At 31.6% G+C, this 18,444-nt stretch overlaps 3 protein-coding genes and 1 long non-coding RNA gene across 9 annotated transcripts; 2 read left to right on the top strand and 2 right to left on the bottom strand.

The window, feature by feature from the left end:
• Positions 1–5,040: 5,040 nt before the first annotated feature.
• Positions 5,041–8,479, bottom strand: LOC128874468 (dual specificity mitogen-activated protein kinase kinase 4). Of its 2 annotated transcripts, none has more exons than XM_054119290.1 (9): positions 8,050–8,479; positions 7,725–7,796; positions 7,122–7,236; positions 6,939–7,013; positions 6,685–6,862; positions 6,493–6,612; positions 6,128–6,427; positions 5,816–6,042; positions 5,041–5,729 (listed from the first exon to the last, which is right to left on the bottom strand). In XM_054119290.1, exons 1-9 carry the CDS (start codon positions 8,090–8,092, stop codon positions 5,564–5,566), a joined length of 1,296 nt encoding a protein of 431 aa, XP_053975265.1. In that variant the 5' UTR covers positions 8,093–8,479; the 3' UTR covers positions 5,041–5,563. The 2 variants fall into 2 exon arrangements, with proteins under 2 accessions (XP_053975265.1, XP_053975263.1); XM_054119288.1 differs by having other exon boundaries at positions 6,939–7,028; positions 8,050–8,471.
• Positions 8,480–8,770: 291 nt separating this feature from the next.
• On the top strand, positions 8,771–13,209 carry LOC128874306 (transducin beta-like protein 3). Its single transcript, XM_054118929.1, has 15 exons — positions 8,771–8,911; positions 9,187–9,238; positions 9,310–9,520; positions 9,784–9,958; positions 10,057–10,227; positions 10,308–10,486; positions 10,553–10,752; positions 10,831–11,034; positions 11,137–11,326; positions 11,495–11,613; positions 11,705–11,863; positions 11,943–12,108; positions 12,177–12,401; positions 12,496–12,623; positions 12,726–13,209. The coding sequence occupies exons 1-15, from the start codon at positions 8,886–8,888 to the stop codon at positions 12,918–12,920; spliced, it is 2,400 nt and encodes a 799-aa protein (XP_053974904.1). The 5' UTR covers positions 8,771–8,885; the 3' UTR covers positions 12,921–13,209.
• LOC128874313 (uncharacterized) lies at positions 9,388–10,187 on the bottom strand. Its single transcript, XR_008456627.1, has 4 exons — positions 10,009–10,187; positions 9,819–9,932; positions 9,629–9,683; positions 9,388–9,512 (listed from the first exon to the last, which is right to left on the bottom strand). It is a non-coding gene; the product is annotated as an uncharacterized LOC128874313 (long non-coding RNA).
• On the top strand, positions 13,159–18,016 carry LOC128874307 (pH-sensitive chloride channel 2-like). Of its 5 annotated transcripts, XR_008456625.1 has the most exons (10): positions 13,350–13,819; positions 15,387–15,576; positions 15,690–15,919; positions 16,096–16,178; positions 16,263–16,418; positions 16,489–16,644; positions 16,712–16,877; positions 16,965–17,151; positions 17,257–17,805; positions 17,887–18,016. XR_008456625.1 is itself a non-coding variant. In XM_054118931.1 (9 exons), exons 2-9 carry the CDS (start codon positions 15,403–15,405, stop codon positions 17,518–17,520), a joined length of 1,416 nt encoding a protein of 471 aa, XP_053974906.1. In that variant the 5' UTR covers positions 13,159–13,279; positions 15,387–15,402; the 3' UTR covers positions 17,521–17,864. The 5 variants fall into 5 exon arrangements, 4 of the variants coding, with proteins under 4 accessions (XP_053974906.1, XP_053974905.1, XP_053974908.1 ...); XM_054118931.1 differs by lacking the exons at positions 13,350–13,819; positions 17,887–18,016 and adding an exon at positions 13,159–13,279 and having other exon boundaries at positions 17,257–17,864; XM_054118930.1 differs by lacking the exon at positions 17,887–18,016 and having other exon boundaries at positions 17,257–17,864.
• Positions 18,017–18,444: the final 428 nt, after the last annotated feature.

Here is an 18,444-nt window from a genome sequence, read left to right as displayed (position 1 = left end):
ATTCGGTTATTCAGATTTGGCACCTTTTCGGAGCAAATAATTCGCGTCGAACTCGCATACTCCGAGAAGTAGCTCGCGAGTATGCTGAATAATTACTGCGAGATCTTAATTGAAATGTGTTCGCGTCTAAATGGAAATATTGGAATCGTTATCGAAAAGCACCCGAGTTGGACCGGTCGATGAGAGGTAATTATAGTGACAAAATGAAGATTTTGTTTTGGTGAGGATATTTGTTGAAATTAAAGATAAGAGAATTTAGTGGCTTATAGTTGTTCATGATTGCGATGGGATATGATATATCGAAACGTTTCAATTTGAACGTGCTGTGTGATTCTTTTGTCCGTATCATTAAGGGGGGTTTAGATTCATTAATTTTTCCACCGCGTAAGAAACAACGACGAGAAATTCAGTCCACTTGGAATGCCATGAACTATCTTGCGAACTTTTAGTGAGATCGATTAAACTCTTTTTCCAAACTACAGTTCGGACTATAAACCTATTAATTTGCAAATAGAGTGAACCGTATAGTTCCCAGACTAGTATACCTTTCTTTCACCTAACAGCAGGGAAGAATAAGAAAATAAAATAGATCAATTATCTCTTAATCGCTATAATAAATAGTAAAAGATACATATATAGATTTTAATATTTCTTTTTAATGCTGGTAACGATTAAACAGACCATTTCTATTTTTCATTACACTTCTATCAAGGGTCTATTATCGTACCCTCGTTTACATTTTAACAAATTTTATTCATCGGTATAGCCACGTGAAAATCCTTTTTTTCTATAATTGGTACGATAACTTAACGTTGGATCGTCAGAAAGCAACAAATCAAACAGATTATTAAAATATAGTTTCGTCGCTATCGTCCACAAAAGAATCATAATTATTCATCTATATTCAGGCATATTTTTAAATAATCAAAGTTCAAAATAATAGCTCCTTAACAAATAGCAAACATTCGTATTAAAAACCGTGTGCAAACTGGCTGTATTAATAAAAAAAGATTATTAAAAAGAAACATAACAAATTTTATTTGTTATTTCAGCACGTATACCATTATACACAAAACCATTGACGTTTCACAATTATTTGTTATGTGAAATAAAAATTTATAAAAAAAAAATTCTTGTTTTCTTGCAAGCGTACAATAATAGTTCCATTAATAAATAGCCTAACATATGTATCAAGAAGACAGTTGAAAATCATTTGCAAAGTGGAGGTGTATACATAACCCAGTCGTTCTTGTACAGGTACATTCATTGATCGAATCAGGGAAGCAGTGGCCGTCACTGACGGATATCCCGACGCGTAAGAGAGGGAAAAGAAGCGCAGCTATTCGACGATGTCGAGTATGGCGTGTTAAATTTCAGAGGTCTGTATATTATTGGTCGGCATCCTTGGGGATCGTTAAGGGAAAATCCCCCTGACGAAATACGCGCGAAAACGCAGACGCGGCATCACCCTCTACGCAGCAGCCATCGCGTGGGCGTCATCTAAATATTCGGCCAACCCTCTTTTCCTGGAATCATGGTAGAGAATTTTAACGTTTAGGTTCATCGATCACTCCAACCAGATATTATCATCTCAATTTACGTAAATATTATCACGAATAGCAAAATAATGACTTAGACAGAGTTGAATGGTTTCAAATGGAGCACATACTAAGTTATTAATTTCTTTGTAAGTGGCTGCGTAGAGAACTTACGAAAATCATAAACATTTCTTTAAACGAAATTATATATATTTTACTACACCAATCGGTACAGCTTAATATTCGCTACGAAAAATAATTAATTCAACAGATATTTCAATTTCAGTCTTGCTGCGTAATCAACCCTCTAGTAGACCACCCTGTACACGACACATTTTCAATTATTTTTCCGTGCCATTTCAATGTATCTAGAATGTGTTTCATTAACCCTCTCAGGCAGGAGTGTTTCGTTAGATTGCACGAATATTTTTCACACCCTTGTCGAAAAGGAATAAGGAGATTTATTGGGGAAGAAAAATAAAAATTCAGCTCTACGTTCTAGCAGTTTCATGCCGTTTATGTAGTCCAAGTGGAAGTATCTACCTGCACGATCAATAATCTCCTGGGAACATCCGTTCCCCTGCTGGCATACCCAGCTGGCTACCCCTGCAGTAATGGTAACACCAGCAGCACCACCAGTACCACCAGCACTGACAATAGTAGCACCTGCTACCCTCCCCTGGCCGTCCAGCCGCGTCAGATTGTGACTCATGATCACTTTCAGTTTTATCAACATCTACTAATAACAATTGCCGTCGGACAAATACTTCCTCGACTTGTTCAGGAACAATGGCGTATATGTTTACGTTTAGTTTTTATAGGTAGTACCTTAAATATTGCATCGAGGTAATAATGCTGTAGTAATGCTGGGAAATCAAGAAACATTTCTGCAAGTCATAGTAAATTCGCTAACGTTAACGTTGATAAATTAGAAACAGTACGAATAATATTTTTAATATTTTAGCAGGGAAATAATCGTTGTAGTAACGTTAGGAAATCGAGAAACGTTTGTTCAAATGTGTGTCGATTCAGAAATATTAACGTTGGTAAATTAAAAACAGTGTAGATGGTATTTTAAATATCGTAAGAGGGGAAATAATCGTTACTATAAATTTGTTTATATTTAAGAAGTTACAGAATTATATACTCACTGAGTATATGATTCCTTTGAACGACACAATATTTAAATATTAATTTTAGGACCACGCCAAGAACAACGCCAAGGGTCAAGGTCGAGCAGTTCCAAGAAGAGCTGGAGATAACTTGGTCTCAACCTGATGGACATCGCTATATTATATTCAAATAAGTATGAGTTTTCGAAACATTAATTTTGGGACCCTCTGCGATATAAACTTTCATCGGACGTCTTTTTGTCTATAAGATAATGCTGCCTGAAATTCATCGTACGTGGAAATAAGCAACATGTGTGTTAAATTAATCGGTATACTTCAGGTTTTCCTTGAAAATCGTAAACCGATTCGAGGTCGATCAGTTTTAATGTGCACCCCTAAGAAATGTTTATAGGTCATCGCATGAGCCATGATGTGGACGCATATCAATGGGCAACTAAAAAGGCTAGATACCAACCCCGGGACGTTACAAATATAGACTCGAATGTGAGTATAGATTTCAGGAGAGCGATGGTGCACTCATGAAATATTCAAGGAAATTGATTCCGACAACTACAGCAGCAGTAGCAGCGACAGCGACACTAATGTAGTTAAAGCAACGACGGTAGTAAAAAAAAAAAAAAGGACGCAAAAACAACGTGTCAGAAAGATAATGATTTGTTCATTAATTGGACCAAGAAAACATTCTTGGCGATACTGGCTCGATGACGTTTTTGATTAAAAACGTTCTCCATAATTCTCTATTACGAGTAGAGTTATAAATGATTGAATATAGAAGCACTGAATTCATTTCTAAACCTAATAACTGAAATAAAATGTATAAAAAGTGTTGCTTATATCTTCCTATGTAATCTGACGTAATTTAAATCTAAGATCGTTTTATTTGAAAGATTGAACTCACTCTAAACATGAACAGGGGGTAGTCAGTCAGTATCGAGAATGAAATTGTGCATAATTTAGTTCGGAGAGTACGCACACCGCTTTCTTTGTGCATATTTAATTTGCAGTCAGAGGCACTTACGGTATGTTTCATGAATGAAACAAATGAAGAAAATGTATGCACTCCGCGTGTAGTTTAATATACTCACCTTGGCGATTATACTTCTTCGATTCGTCGAAAGGGAGATATCGCGTCTGAAAATATTAAAAAGCAGGAGAATTCGTGAGAATTCAATCAAAATCAGACGTACGGCTATATCTTTGTGATTAGAGGGGAGCAAACTAATTTAACAATAAAATTACTTAATTCTCCATTACGATAGTTGTCCTCAAAAATTACTCTAAAACCATTTTGTTATTAATTGAATGGTTGTAAGATAAAATTTGAAAATTGAATGGTTGTAAGATAAAATTTGAAATTAGCCGGCGTGAGTGTTAACTGAATTTGCTGATATTTTGTAAAGAGTTTAGAAATATCCTTCGTACCATGATTACAACCACTAACTACTGCCACCACCATTCTACCACCATTTCCTTCCCCCAAGAGAACGATGCCGGTACCATAGGTATAAATAAAATACCTTACACCTGTATGTAAATATACACTTGTGGAGACTATCGATCAGGGCCAGTTCAAGGGTTTATGGCGCCTAAGGCAATACTAGTGCCATGCTATCAATCATGGGTTAAGTTTAATTTTTATAGGTATTATGTCATATGTATATTACGCGTATGCAAATAATTTTTTTTTATTGAAAAAACGGTCTACTTTGAATACAGAATTCTTTATAATAATATATTCATTGAATAAATAATCAAATCATTTATAAATTTATTGTGATTTTCACCGATCGTGTTCATGACACTTCTATCGACACTCGCATTGTTGTTTGTGTACGTTTCTAAATGCGAACGAGTCATGAAATTTTGAAAGCGCAGGAAATCTTTCATCATTCACACGCGTGAAGAAATATTTCAAAATATCGAGTTAACGCATTTACCTAATTACGGCTGATAATTGTTCATAAAAACTACGTCCAGATAAATAAGCATGATATTGTCCGATAGGTATAATCTCTTTAATGTCTGCTTTAACAATAAAGACATAAAAAGTTCGGTTACATACGTAATTTTTATTTTTCTCCGTTCGAAACTGCCGAGGTATGCGTTTATGAATCGTTTGAGAAATTCTATCTTGTATACATATATCTATTGAACGTCGGTTCAAAATTTGTAGAGTTAAAACGTTAAGTATCATAATTTGTGTGTACATGCACGTAACTATAAACGCAAGTTACGTATGCCCGCCTCCGTATGTACACATACGTACATACATTGGATGCATACGTTACACGCATATCAAATTTAACGAAGGAGATTTTTAGCCGAAATTATAATATAATGTATTGTTTATAACGTGCACTAATCCAAGGTTTAATTTATTGAGATTTATTGGAAGGATTGACAAATTCAGACTACAACAGGTATTACAAATGATAACATGAGACCATAAAAACAAGAGAAATGCGAGTCAAGAAAGTTGAAAAACTAGATTACCTCCAGATTCTTATTCCTTATACCAAATATTTAGGATTAGTCATTCTCACTGTCGGGATTTCATACGAAGTAGATAACGATTCGGTTTTATAAACGTGTTGTCATAGTGTGATTTAAATGAGAAAGCCGATTTAGAATTTTTCAACCTATGCATTATTACTCTGTAAATGTCAACTTGTCATTAGAACACTTCTAATCGCTATGTATATAAGAATTCTGCGACACGATAGTTCACGATTCTACACAAAATTATTTATTATCAACAATGATTGATGTTGATTAATTTTACTACCTACGCTAGATAGGAGTGCAAATGACCTGCTCATTTACAATAAATTTAGAATTTAAAAAATAATAGAAATTAAGGTACAAATGTGGGTTTTTTAAATATTTTTTGACTTAATGCCGATTAGTTGTAAAAGGCGTCATTCCCCTGAGAGCCATGTTGTCGAGTACGCCGCATATATACGCTGCAACATCGACTGTGTCTTCTTCCGCTTTTCTGATAAAATTGTGTTCTAATAATTTGTTGTATTTCGGTCGTTGCGTCTCCTCTTTAATTAAACTTTAAGAATAATAAGATGAGTAAGCATTGTTTAGTAATAGATGCGGTGATAGAATTCATAATTATTTGATATCAAATTAATTTACCATGTATTCACAAAGTTTACGAAATCCATAGTAAAATGGTTTCCATTTTCGTTTGGAGATAATCGCGGCGGGTCACCTTGAACCACTTGATAAAGCTGTTCGAACACTGAATTCCATTTTGGATATGGAAAATAACCTGTAGCTATTTCCATCAATGTAATCCCTAATGACCACACATCGCTTCTAACATCATAACCTCTTGCACGCTGAGGGTCTATCCTTTCTGGCTGAAAGATTACATTCAAATTAACTGCTTCGGTAAATTAGTAGAATTTTCAAAATACTTTTCATTCAATTTGTTACTTTACATACAGCCATGTATGGTCTGCATCCAGCGTCTCGTGTGCGCGCAATAGAATCTACTAATTGTCCTGATATACCAAAATCGCAAAGTTTTATATTACCATGTCGATCTAACAGGATATTGCTAGGTTTTACATCCCTATGAATTATTCTTAGCTTTTCCTTAAGGTAATTCAATGCTTTTACTGTAGCAACAGTAATTTTTCCTAAAATACGTTCTGGTATTCTTTCCTTTAATACCTCGTGAATAAACTTATAAAATATATCCAATGAGGTGTCCATAAGTTCCATGCAAATCCAACAATCGCCCTAAATAAAACACAACACAGTGTTAGAACACATAAATTTAATTTTTATTTGTCCTATAGACTTACCTCTTTGAATAAAGCTCCATAAAACTGCACAATGCATGGGCACTCATTAGATTTCATTACAACTTCTAAGTCCATTAGTAGTTGCTTTTGTTCTCTTTGATCCACTGTAGAACGAATTCTCTGCAAATAAATTTAAAAAAAAATTGGAGATTCTTGATGTGGGGATTCCCTTAACAATATTAAAGTAAATACCTTCACAGCCATAACAGTATCACTTATTCTATGAATCATCTTATTTACAGTGCCAAATCCTCCTCGTCCTATTTCTCCTAGATCTTGAAGATCTTCGCTAGTAAAATCATATACCACATTTGGAGATAACTGCAATTTTCCAGTACTTTGCATGGACTGACACATTCGTAGTTTATCCCTACAATGTTATGTATTTTAAGCATATACACGTGTTGTAATATAATTTTGTAATTAATATATTTTATTGTCATTACCTTGCTTTATCAGGGAGGTCTTGTGAAACTGTAGCACGTGGTCTCAGTGGTAGTTTTGGCAAAGATAAAGGCAAACTTGGACGAAAAGATCTATTATTAAATATGATAATAACTGTACAAAAGATATCATTTAAAAACTATAATTTAAATATTTTCATTTCTTCGTTTTGGTTGATATCTTACATTGGTGGACAAGCTGTAGCTCCAGTTGAATTGGAAATGGAAGAGTTTGTTGAATTAATAAATGACATATCACTTCCTTGTGATTGAAAACTAGTTTTCAATTGCCTTCGCTTGTCTATCATAAAATAAGCACAAATATTATTCCACTCAAATTAAGTACAGTAAGTTCTTGACTTATATGATTAATTTGCTATGGAAGTTTTTATTTAAGTTGAATTGTACAAGATCAAAGTACTGTTAATAGAAAGAAACATGCTGATTGAAACATTTAAATTAATACAAATAGGTATTCCTGCTAGGACTGATTTATCTTTCTGCTCACAATAGTCTTTATTACAAAAATTAATCAAAGTGATTTTGTAAATATATACACACATGCCCTATACATATAATAAATCTATAATGGTAGATACCTATGTAATTTCATTTTTCTTTTTAAATAATTGCTACCAGAACACAAAAATGGCTATCAGCAAATAGTGGTATAGAATATATACAAGAACATAAGTTAATACACAAGCATTCAAATACAAATCCACATAACTCGAGGCCTTACTATACATACATCAAATATAATATATACATAATTTATACGTATTATACCTGACATGTCATTCTGAACATCGTTGATAGGTCCAAACTCTAGACGTAGAGAATTAAATGATCTGGTGGAACCTAAACGTTTACAACAAAGTTACTAAAAATATTGATATTATTCTAAAAGTAATTCCAGTATAATTTATATTTATCAACAACCATATATATATATGCGCGCGCGCGCGTGTACATGTGTTCCTCACAATATGTGTATGTATGCGTGATACAATGAAATTATATGACTTCCCAACAATAAAGAAAGTAGCATGTAGGTTATGTAGCTAAAGACATTATTAAATTTATCAATAAACTTTCTAACATTGTGACTCACTTTGATTCGTTGGAATTGAGAAATTCCCTCGATTATCTGTCATTTTGAAAATTCTCAATGCCTAACTACTAGAAGAAGAACCTCTTATCGAAGGCACTCCTCTCTTAGGAGACCTTTCTGCAAGATTTTAACAATGTAGCATATGTGTTCTGCTGCGATCGCACCATTTGTGCAATTTCGTTATTTTTCAAGTTGCACGCACGGAAATACGGATCTCTCGCTACCCTTTAAACACTCGAATAATCGTAATTAAACTTTCTTTCTATTGTGAATATCAAATGCACTTCACCATAGACCTGTCGCGACTACTTATATACTTGACGGCTGCGTCGGCGTATGCATACGTGCTATTCCGTATAATGTGTATGATAATATAAAAGAAAGGTAATGGTATGTTCACATCGAGTTATGTTAACAATTCGATACTAAAAAGAGGCTTTTGTGTTGGATTACGCATCATTATTAATTTATTTTCATTTTGTGTAACATTTGAGCAGTGTTCTAGAAGAGTTTTGAAGAAATTCGCAAACTATCATATATAGTTCTTTTTTTTAGCATCATTAGCGCTAGTAGTACTTTTCACCTATAGTCTGTTCGATAAGAAGAAAAATATAGTAAAATAATGCACGTGTTTGTAAACATGCCTTTATGATAACTGCAGACACCTTCAGGGTTTCGAAAAATGAAAGTTAGTGTGAGCACAAGGTAGTGAATACTCTATGGTGCACGGGAGCACGTGTCTGTCATTCATATAATTTATAACCTGTACATAAATTGATTAAATAAATTGAGTGAACTTGAAAACCTAATAATATGTTTATAATATAGCAGCAAAAATGAGTCATACTATTCTAAAAGAAGCGTAAGTTACTTTTTATTATTATTGTAAGTGTACTATAATAATTAATCCATTTGGTTCTATAATAACAAAATTTGAAATATATTAAAATTATTCAAGTCTATGAGAGCTTCTCAATTCTCTTAATTCTCTTGTTGTTGATTACTTTGGCAAAAATTTGAAGAATTCTATTTTTAATTGTATATGAAACTAATATATAAATTACACAATTTTGGTTCGTGTGTTTATTTATTTAATTAGTCATACATTCACTTTAACATATTTATATTCAATTCTAGATTCGAAGTTGAAGCAAAACATGAACCATTCTATACAGGAGGGAATGTACAAGTATGATAATAATTACAGTAGTTTTCCTTTTATATATTTTATATAATTAATTGAATAATTTTCTGTTATAGTGGAGTACAGATGGACAGTACATATTCTGCCAAAAGCATGGCACAGTTTCTGTATTATCACTAAAGGAAGGTATGTCAATAGTATCTCATGTGGGACAAAGTGATAATGATGAAGAGAAAGATGTGATTAATACATTTACTGCGTTCAGTAATGATGTAAATATAATTACACATCACAAAAGTGGTCTTTTTAAACTGTGGAACTGGAAGGGTAAGAGAAAAATAAAAATAAATTTTTAATATATATTAGAATGTTCATGTTGACATTTCATTTTACATAATTCCTCATTGGACAGTGTAGAGTAAAAAACATACTAACATGTAGCATATCATTGTTTGTTTGATGGATCAAACTGCCCCATGCATATGCAGGCCTCATAATTGTATCCAGCATGAACATATTAATAAAAATTATAATAAGACTATGTATAGTTATATTTATTGCATTGATTAAACAATATATTTTTAATATAGATAAGAAACTGATCAAATTATGGAAGTCTACTCACAAAGGTCCTGTATTTCACATTGCTCATTGTAATGAAACAAATTTAATGGTTTCTGGAGGCAGTGATGGTACTGTCAGATTGTGGGACTTACAACATCACGCTTGTACTCATAATCTGAAAGGAGTTCAGGGAGTTATCAGGTACATGAAAAATTGTATAGCATCCCAGTTTCCTTGCAACTTTCTCTTACATTCAAAGTGCCAGTAAGACTTAACCATGTCTTGTGATATAATTTCAGTATTTTAGCTTTCCATCCGAACATTGAGAAAAAACTTGTCTTTGCTGCAGGCGATGATTTTAAAATTCATGGATGGGATATTACATCTGGTAAAGAAGTAGTTACTCTTTCTGGGCACTTCAGTAAAATTACATCCATATCTTTTCACACTGATGGGAATTCTTTAGTGAGGTAATATGATACAATTTTTATATTTTTATTTTTGAATAAACATATTGAATTTATATATAATGTTCCTTATTTCTGTATAGCTCAGGAAGAGATAGAGTATTAATTTTATGGAATATTTCAACTGCATCATCAGTACGTGTTTTACCAGTTTATGAAGAAATAGAGGATACATTTATTTTATCCAAGAATGTATCATTACCTGTACCATTACCCAAACAAAATGAAGATGCTATTTATATTGCTGCTGCAGGAGAAAAAGGTATAGTCACAGAACTTAGATCTTATAATTTGTCACTTTTTATATCACAAATTTGTATTTTTATAGGTATCGTAAAAATATGGGAAATGAGAAGCGGTAGAGAAGTATATGCACAGAAAAATTCTATTTTATCAGCGGCAAAAGAAGGAGAAAATCTTTCAATTACGCACTTACTTTCTAAAAACGATGGCGACACTTTTGCCGTCGTTACCGTTGATCACAATATACTTATGTATTCATTAAGAACGTTTGAATGTTTAAAACAGGTAAATTTCCTTTATATTTATATTTTGTTAATTTCTGTATATACATTCATAATAACAGACCTATGGAATTTTTTGCAGTTAGTGGGGTACAGTGATGAAATTCTAGATATTGTGTATCTTGGGGATAGTCAAGATCACATAGCTGTCGCTACTAACAGTTGCGATATAAAATTGTACCATGTATCAACTATGAATTGTCAAATATTATGTGGACATACAGATATTGTCTTAGCCCTTGCTACGACACCTGCGAATGCGTGGCTACTTATATCTTCAGCAAAGGTAAACATCCTTGAAAAGATAGCTCCTTTAAAAGAAAACGTGAAGATTGTCTTAACATAGAATAATGCATTTGTTAGATCTTCGATATTTCGCATTTTATAGGACAATAGCATTCGTATATGGTTGATGGATAAAGAAACAACAAAAGCATCTTGTATTGCATCCGCTACCAGGCATACTGCTTCTGTTGGATCTGTTGCAATTTCTCAAACATCCACTAAATTTTTCACTTCCATCAGTCAAGATTTGTGTCTTAAATTGTGGAATTTACCACAAGATTTTGAGTCAGAAGGTAAATGTAACACTTGTTATTAATTACACTGTCCTGCTTCCATGTTCGCATTTAAGTCAAGAAATTCTACATAGTTCACCTAGTGGATACAGCTAATCAAAATGGGTGTTAAGTATGTTTCTGTTATTAAATTAAAAAAATAATACTTTAAATATCCAATGATTACAGACATGCATTCCGTGAATGTAATTCATACAGTATTGGCTCATCAAAAAGATATTAATAGTGTAACTATTTCGCCAAATGACAAATTAATTGCTACCGGATCTCAAGATAAAACAGCAAAAGTGCGATAAGTAAAATTTTATAGAAGTTACAAATAAAACTGTCCTTCAATTTAAATTACATTTGTGAATGAAACCATCCTAAATGTTGTAGTTATGGTCGAGCAATGACCTACAATTACTTGGAGTATTTCATGGACATAGAAGAGGGGTATGGTGTGTTCGATTTTCTCCAATAGATCAAGTACTTCTAACAACATCTGCAGACTGCACGATAAAGCTTTGGTCACTGACAGAACTGAACTGTTTAAAAGTAACTTCCATTATGTTTTACTTTAATTGTATTGATTGAAAGTAATATCAATTAGCACTAATGACTGGTTACATATTAGACACTAGAAGGCCATGAATCGTCAGTTTTAAAAGCAGAATTTTTGACACGAGGTATGCAGTTAATTACAGCAAGTGGAGATGGTCTTTTGAAACTTTGGAGTATCAAAACATCAGAGTGTTTGTGTACTTTAGAACAACATGAGAGTCGTGTGTGGACAATCGCTGGTAGATACTGCTTTATTAATTGCATTTTTTAACTTTACTATATTTATTATACTATATTCCAATTATAGTTAGGAAAGATGAAAAGACCATAATCAGTGGTGGAAGTGATTCATTAATAGTTATTTGGAAAGATGTAACCGAAGAAAGAAAAGAAAAAATAGAATCGGACATGAAACAGCTTGCACTTGAAGAACAGCAATTAGCAAATTTACTTAAAGCAAACAAATTAAGTTCCGCGTTAAAAATGAGTTTAAAATTAGAACGCCCTCTGCAAGTTCTCAAAATTATAGAAAGTGAGTTTTAATGTCATAATATTAATTTATATTAAAGTTTATTAACTATGAAATTATTTCTTCATTCTTATTATTTTTATATTACATGCAACAGGTATTTTAAAAACAGGTAATTGTCCACTTATACCAACAATTAGTGAGTTACAACCTGTGTACAAGGAGAAACTACTTAAATGTGCTTCTACATGGAATACTAATAGCAAAAATTGTCAAGTTGCTCAGGTACATACTACATAAAAATTAAAGTTCTTTTGTTTTTAATAATAAAATCCGTCAAAAGTGTGCATATATTTTATTACAATTTCGCTGTTTTATATTTGATAGGTAGTTATAAATGCCTTAATAGTGGAATTGAAACATGAGGATTTTGAAACATCATCAACCTTGATGCTGGAGTCTATGATACCATATACTGAACGACATTACACGAGACTTACAAAATTGTTGCAAAACCTTCATTTGTTTACTTATACGCTTAATCGTATAAAACCACATATTGCGTCCACAGATTCTAAATGACCACGTAATATAGCGCTGAGTATATACAATGTATAAAGTGACTTAAATGTGTTCATCATTCTGAATATAAGTACAGTCTATTGTTGCTAACTTTATATTATGAGCACAAAATATTTTTTTTTAGTAAAATACTGTAATATAGATAAGCATGATTTTGAGAACATTTTATGTACTTGCACACACCACTTTATGATGATTCGTTTGACGACAATTTAAACTTACGGCACTTCAATTATACTCTATGCTCTGCTGTAACACACCAACGTGATATAAAGGATTGTTTCACTTATTTCGATGTACTCTTTTAAAATTTTTCGGTAGTTTCACAACAGAGGTGCAGAACTTTTTGTAAGTCCAAGGTACGCTTGCATATCTAAGTTGTTTATTAAGTGTTTTAAATGCTTATAAGCGGTTAGCACCCACCGTGATAATGTTATCAGCAATTCTTTACCACAACTTATTGAACGCCTCTTTGCATCAGCCACAAAATTATTCTTCATGAAATTACCATATTTTACTTTTAAAATTGTGAAGATATACTCAGCTTTATAAATGAACTCCAACTCCTCAATACGTGTTACGAAAAACTATATACTTTTCTTCGAAAATTTGGTAGTGCTATCAAAAAAGTAAATGAAAGATGCAAATTTATCATGAGTCACTCTGTACATTTCGTATGTTTACTACCAACTTAATGTCACATGCAGATGTCTGAGTATCACACTGTAAAAGAATCGCGAGTGGGAGTAGTTGGGTAATATCTGGTTTCCAGTGAATTAGTCTGAGTTTATTAGTGAAGCAGTCATGATGGAACTTAAGATGATCTTAAGAAAAAGAGTTTGTAATTTTGTAATTTTTGTTTATCTCCTACAAATGTTACACTTAAATACATCTACTATGTGAGTTACATTTTTATTATAAAATTATTGAATTTTATTTAATGGTAACAATTGCTTTCATAGTGTGCATTAAGTATTTAAGAATGAATTTAAATATTGTTTGTGCATTACACGAAAGTACCGTAAAAAAGTTTCTAATTTTCTAATATATAAATTTGTACATAAGGGTTTAATTAATTAAGATTAGAGAAATACATCAAATATACTTTTTATTTTTATTTTCCAGTAACATCATTAAGATATAAATTCTAATAAAGTATACAGCTGTAGTGTTAGATATAATATCTTCAGGCATTATGTTTATCATAATAAGATATATCGTATAAAATTACAAAATTAACATAACAATTCCTATGATAAACTTAATAATAATATACATTTTCATGTCATATTTTAATTACTAAATGACAATTAATACATGTACGAGAAAAGAGTTCATTTTAATAGCACAATACAATAATGATACACATAAACCTAATATGGTATGTAACATTTAAATTCTAACTGTTCTAGTAAGTTTAATTGCAATTAAATTAAATGATTGTATTATAAAACTCTGCATCAAAACATGTATTTCTTTAAAAAATAAATTTTAATACTTAATTTCAATAAATAATAAATATTTTAATATTAAATTTACTTAGGTAGTATAGTTCGTTTTCAAATACAAAATGTAATCAATATATTATGCAGAAAGAACGAATTATGTTCTGAATCATGATGCAAACCCTATGAAGAAGAGTGTACATAGGCATTGATAACTTGTACAAACATCTGCACCTTTGATGTTATAAATTAATGTGTTTATGTAGGCAGATAAGATCAAGATGTTGGAATTGGTGTTCTCTTGTTACAGTTACGAAATTGTATTCGTTAAGTTTAAAAATTAATTTTTTATCTTCATAAAACTAAAAATATAATTAAGACTTTCATGGTTTGATGAACAAACTGGTCTTAATGCAAAAAATGATGTACATCATATATAAGTACATAGTTCTACTAAAAAAAGAAAATATAAAAAACTTTGATACGTGTATAAAGAAATCCGCTACCTTGAGGAAAAAATAATGTTTACCACATTCATTTTTCAGAACTTCCTGTGTATTGTTTTACAGATGTTTCTTTATTTTTAAATACAAAAGAAATATATTTAATAACTTCATTTCAACAAATTCATCCTGTGCATATTAAAAATCTAATATTTGATTATTTTAAAATTCTCTAAACTGGCTGTAGTAAAAAATTCCTTTTTTACTGTGAAGAGTCACATGCTTTACATTATGTCACCTGCATTGTTACAAAGCAACAATGAACCATTCTTATAACATGGTAACGTCTGGAATTTTAATTCAAGGACCTTCTTTTCAAGCAACGTTTTTTGTTAGATACTGTATTTCTAATTCTCAAACATTGATTTTTCTGTGTCATTACATATTTTTTTAGAAATTTTAAACATGTATCTGTACCGTTTTTAATTGCTTGGAACAGTACAGATTTTAGAATAAGATTATTACCATCTTGGAAACATACATTTCTAAATATATAAGATGGTCCGTAATTTTTATAGATTGGGAAGTTGTCCAATGTTAAGTAGCGGCAGTTCTATGACACAAACTGAACTTTTGCAAGAATTAACGAACGATTGCCGTTATGATAAAATGAGTAGGCCTTTTGGAGAACCTAATGCTACAGATCCAATTAAAGTATACACCAGAGCATATATTTACACAATTAAATCGAATATGGCCAAAACACTGGTAGCTTGAATTATGGTTACATTATTTTTTTGTAATAAAAAATGTACTTTGATATGTATTATATATCAATAATTGTATCTTGTGTGTTATACATTAAACAAATATTTTTGCAGCAATTTGATGTACACATGATGTTGCAATTTAGATATTTGGATACCAGATTGAAATTCTCAGAGATTGCTCCATATTTAAGCCAAATATATGGTGGGCAGCTTGCACATGATTTAATCTGGACACCTTCTGTTTATGTTTCCAATGAACGTAGTTCAGCCATAATGGGAAATGGTGTTAAAGATTTACTTGTTTCCATAGATCCATCAGGCATGGTTGTATTGAACACTAGGTATGTAACTTTTTAAATTTTATAGGATATTTTAAGGGAACATATTATGGATAATATGACAGTAACAGTCTTTCACTTTTGTATATACTACTTCTTAATATATTAACATGGAGCAAGATAACTGACACTCTGTATAATATAACGATATAATAAAAATAATGCTTGTATTGTTGTAGGTTACAAGCTACTCTTAACTGTGGCCTTCGCTTGGAAAAGTTTCCATTTGATGTACAGGAATGTCCACTTATTTTTGAAAGCTGTAGGATGTTACTGTTGTTCTACTACAATGTCAGCTATTTTACTCTACTGTGCTCCTAGGAATGAATGGAATTTTTACCTACAGGGACACACAATGTGCATGACATGGTGCTGTATTGGGATGAAGAACCAATCATACTTGCAGATGAATTGCATTTAACTGAATACAAACTTATTGACAAGTGGGTTAATACATCAGAAGTGTTTTATGCCACATCTCAACAACATTATGGTCATTTTGGTACATACTTCGTTTGATATGGCAAATAATGTTTTAAAACTACTTTATGTAACTATTTTCATATTTACAGCTGGCAACTTTAGCACAATTAGTATAACATTTAAACTTTCACGTGAAATGGGATTTTTCATGATGGACTATTATATACCATCTATATTAATAGTAGTTATTTCTTGGGTATCTTTTTGGTTGCATATGGATGCAAGTCCCCCACGAATAGTTTTAGGTAAGTTTGATTATCATTTCTGTATCTTTCTGTATTAACAAAAATGAACTGTGATTTATTTTTCTAGGAACAAACACTATTTTAACATTCATGACTCTTGCATCAAAAGTAGAAAATTCTTTACCGAAAGTTTCGTATATAAAAGCTAGCGAAATATGGTTTTTAGGTTGCACCATATTTTTATTTGCAGCAATGGTTGAATTTGCTTTCGTTAATACAATTTACCGGCGGAAGTATGATATATTAATTTGGAAATGTATTACTTTTTATATTACACTTAACCATATGATTATTTATTCTGTGTATATATATTTATACAGGAAAAATGTACCATTAAAAAAAGTAAATAGTAAATACATACTAAAATCGACACTAACGCCAAAATTGGCACGGAAACAATTTCAAAAAAATACCACAGGTCTGGAACGATCGCGTTCTTGGTCATCACTCGATAATGCAAATACTATTGGACAAGATTATTCAAGTCAAAATTATCTCACTGTTCACGTGAGTTAATATTTAACTATAGTATTAAAACTTTCAGACAAAATTAATTAGTCAGTCACCATTAATTAAAACTATTTTTTTATCAAAAATATTTTTCCATTACAGAGCTTTCCAAGTACTCTTAACATTCCCTCTGTGAAAATTGATGAAGACAGAGATCAAGAATGCTCCGTAGAAAGCATTACTTCCGTTAATAGTACTCCACCGGCAAAACCTTTTTCACGAAGAGCAACTCTTGCACAATTGCATAATTTTACAACAATGACACCACAAGAAATTGCTCAATGGATTGATAGACGTAGCAGAATAGTCTTTCCTGTTGCTTTTATCATATTTAACATTCTTTATTGGTCTTTTATCTGGATATAAAAATCTGGTAATAAAATTAAATATACCTGACCGGTTAAATCATATATTTTTTTAATAGTTGACGTGGAAGTTATTCAAAAATTTAAAAAAAGAAATGTGAATTGTATAATTTACATTCATTTCGTAAATTCAAATATTGAATTTAAAGTGTTTATTTCTTCATTGCGCTTTTTATATTATTTAGTCATTGTTTAGTTATGTAATATAACAAAAGTTGTTTTATACAACACAAAGGTAGATTTCGTAGAGATTTAGTGATGGAAAATCTACTACAAAAAGATTTTGGTAAGAATGCGTGTATTCAAACAGTCTGTATATATATGAAGCTATGGCAGAAAAGAGTACTTTTACCTGCTCTATATGCAGAATCCGAGGCACGATGTACGGTAAAGTGAAACTATTTGTTTTTGTATTTGGGAAGCAGAAGATATGTGTCTACAGATTGGAGCAAGGGGGTAGAGATAGAAAGAATAAAGACAATGTTGGTGGTCTTAAATGGCCATTTAATGTAGGTTAAGTTTCTACATTTAATAACTGACATCATAATCATTGCATGTAAAAATATGTAAATTCACTTGATGCCACTGTTATTGCACCAACAAAGTCAAAAGTATTTTTTGTCGCCAGTCATGTCTTCATTGTTAATAGTTTTCCTATAAATAATAATAAAAATGTCAAATAAATCATCAAAATGTATAATACAGTTCCTACAGGTATACAAAGAATATCTACGCGTGTGCAATCGTAAACTTCCATCATATACCATCATCATCATCATCATCATGTATGCATGAGTATCATCCATGCTTTCATTTCTTTTCAATATTTTTTGTAATTCTAAAGATCTAATTTATATTACCATGTTGAATCCTCCACCAGAAATTTATAGAAACGTAAATTTGCGTCACTAATAGTAGCACCACA

This window comes from Hylaeus volcanicus, chromosome 3 (assembly GCF_026283585.1).
Source record: "Hylaeus volcanicus isolate JK05 chromosome 3, UHH_iyHylVolc1.0_haploid, whole genome shotgun sequence".
NCBI classification, from domain to species: Eukaryota; Metazoa; Arthropoda; class Insecta; order Hymenoptera; family Colletidae; genus Hylaeus; species Hylaeus volcanicus.
This window is presented reverse-complemented; position numbering and strand designations above follow the sequence as displayed.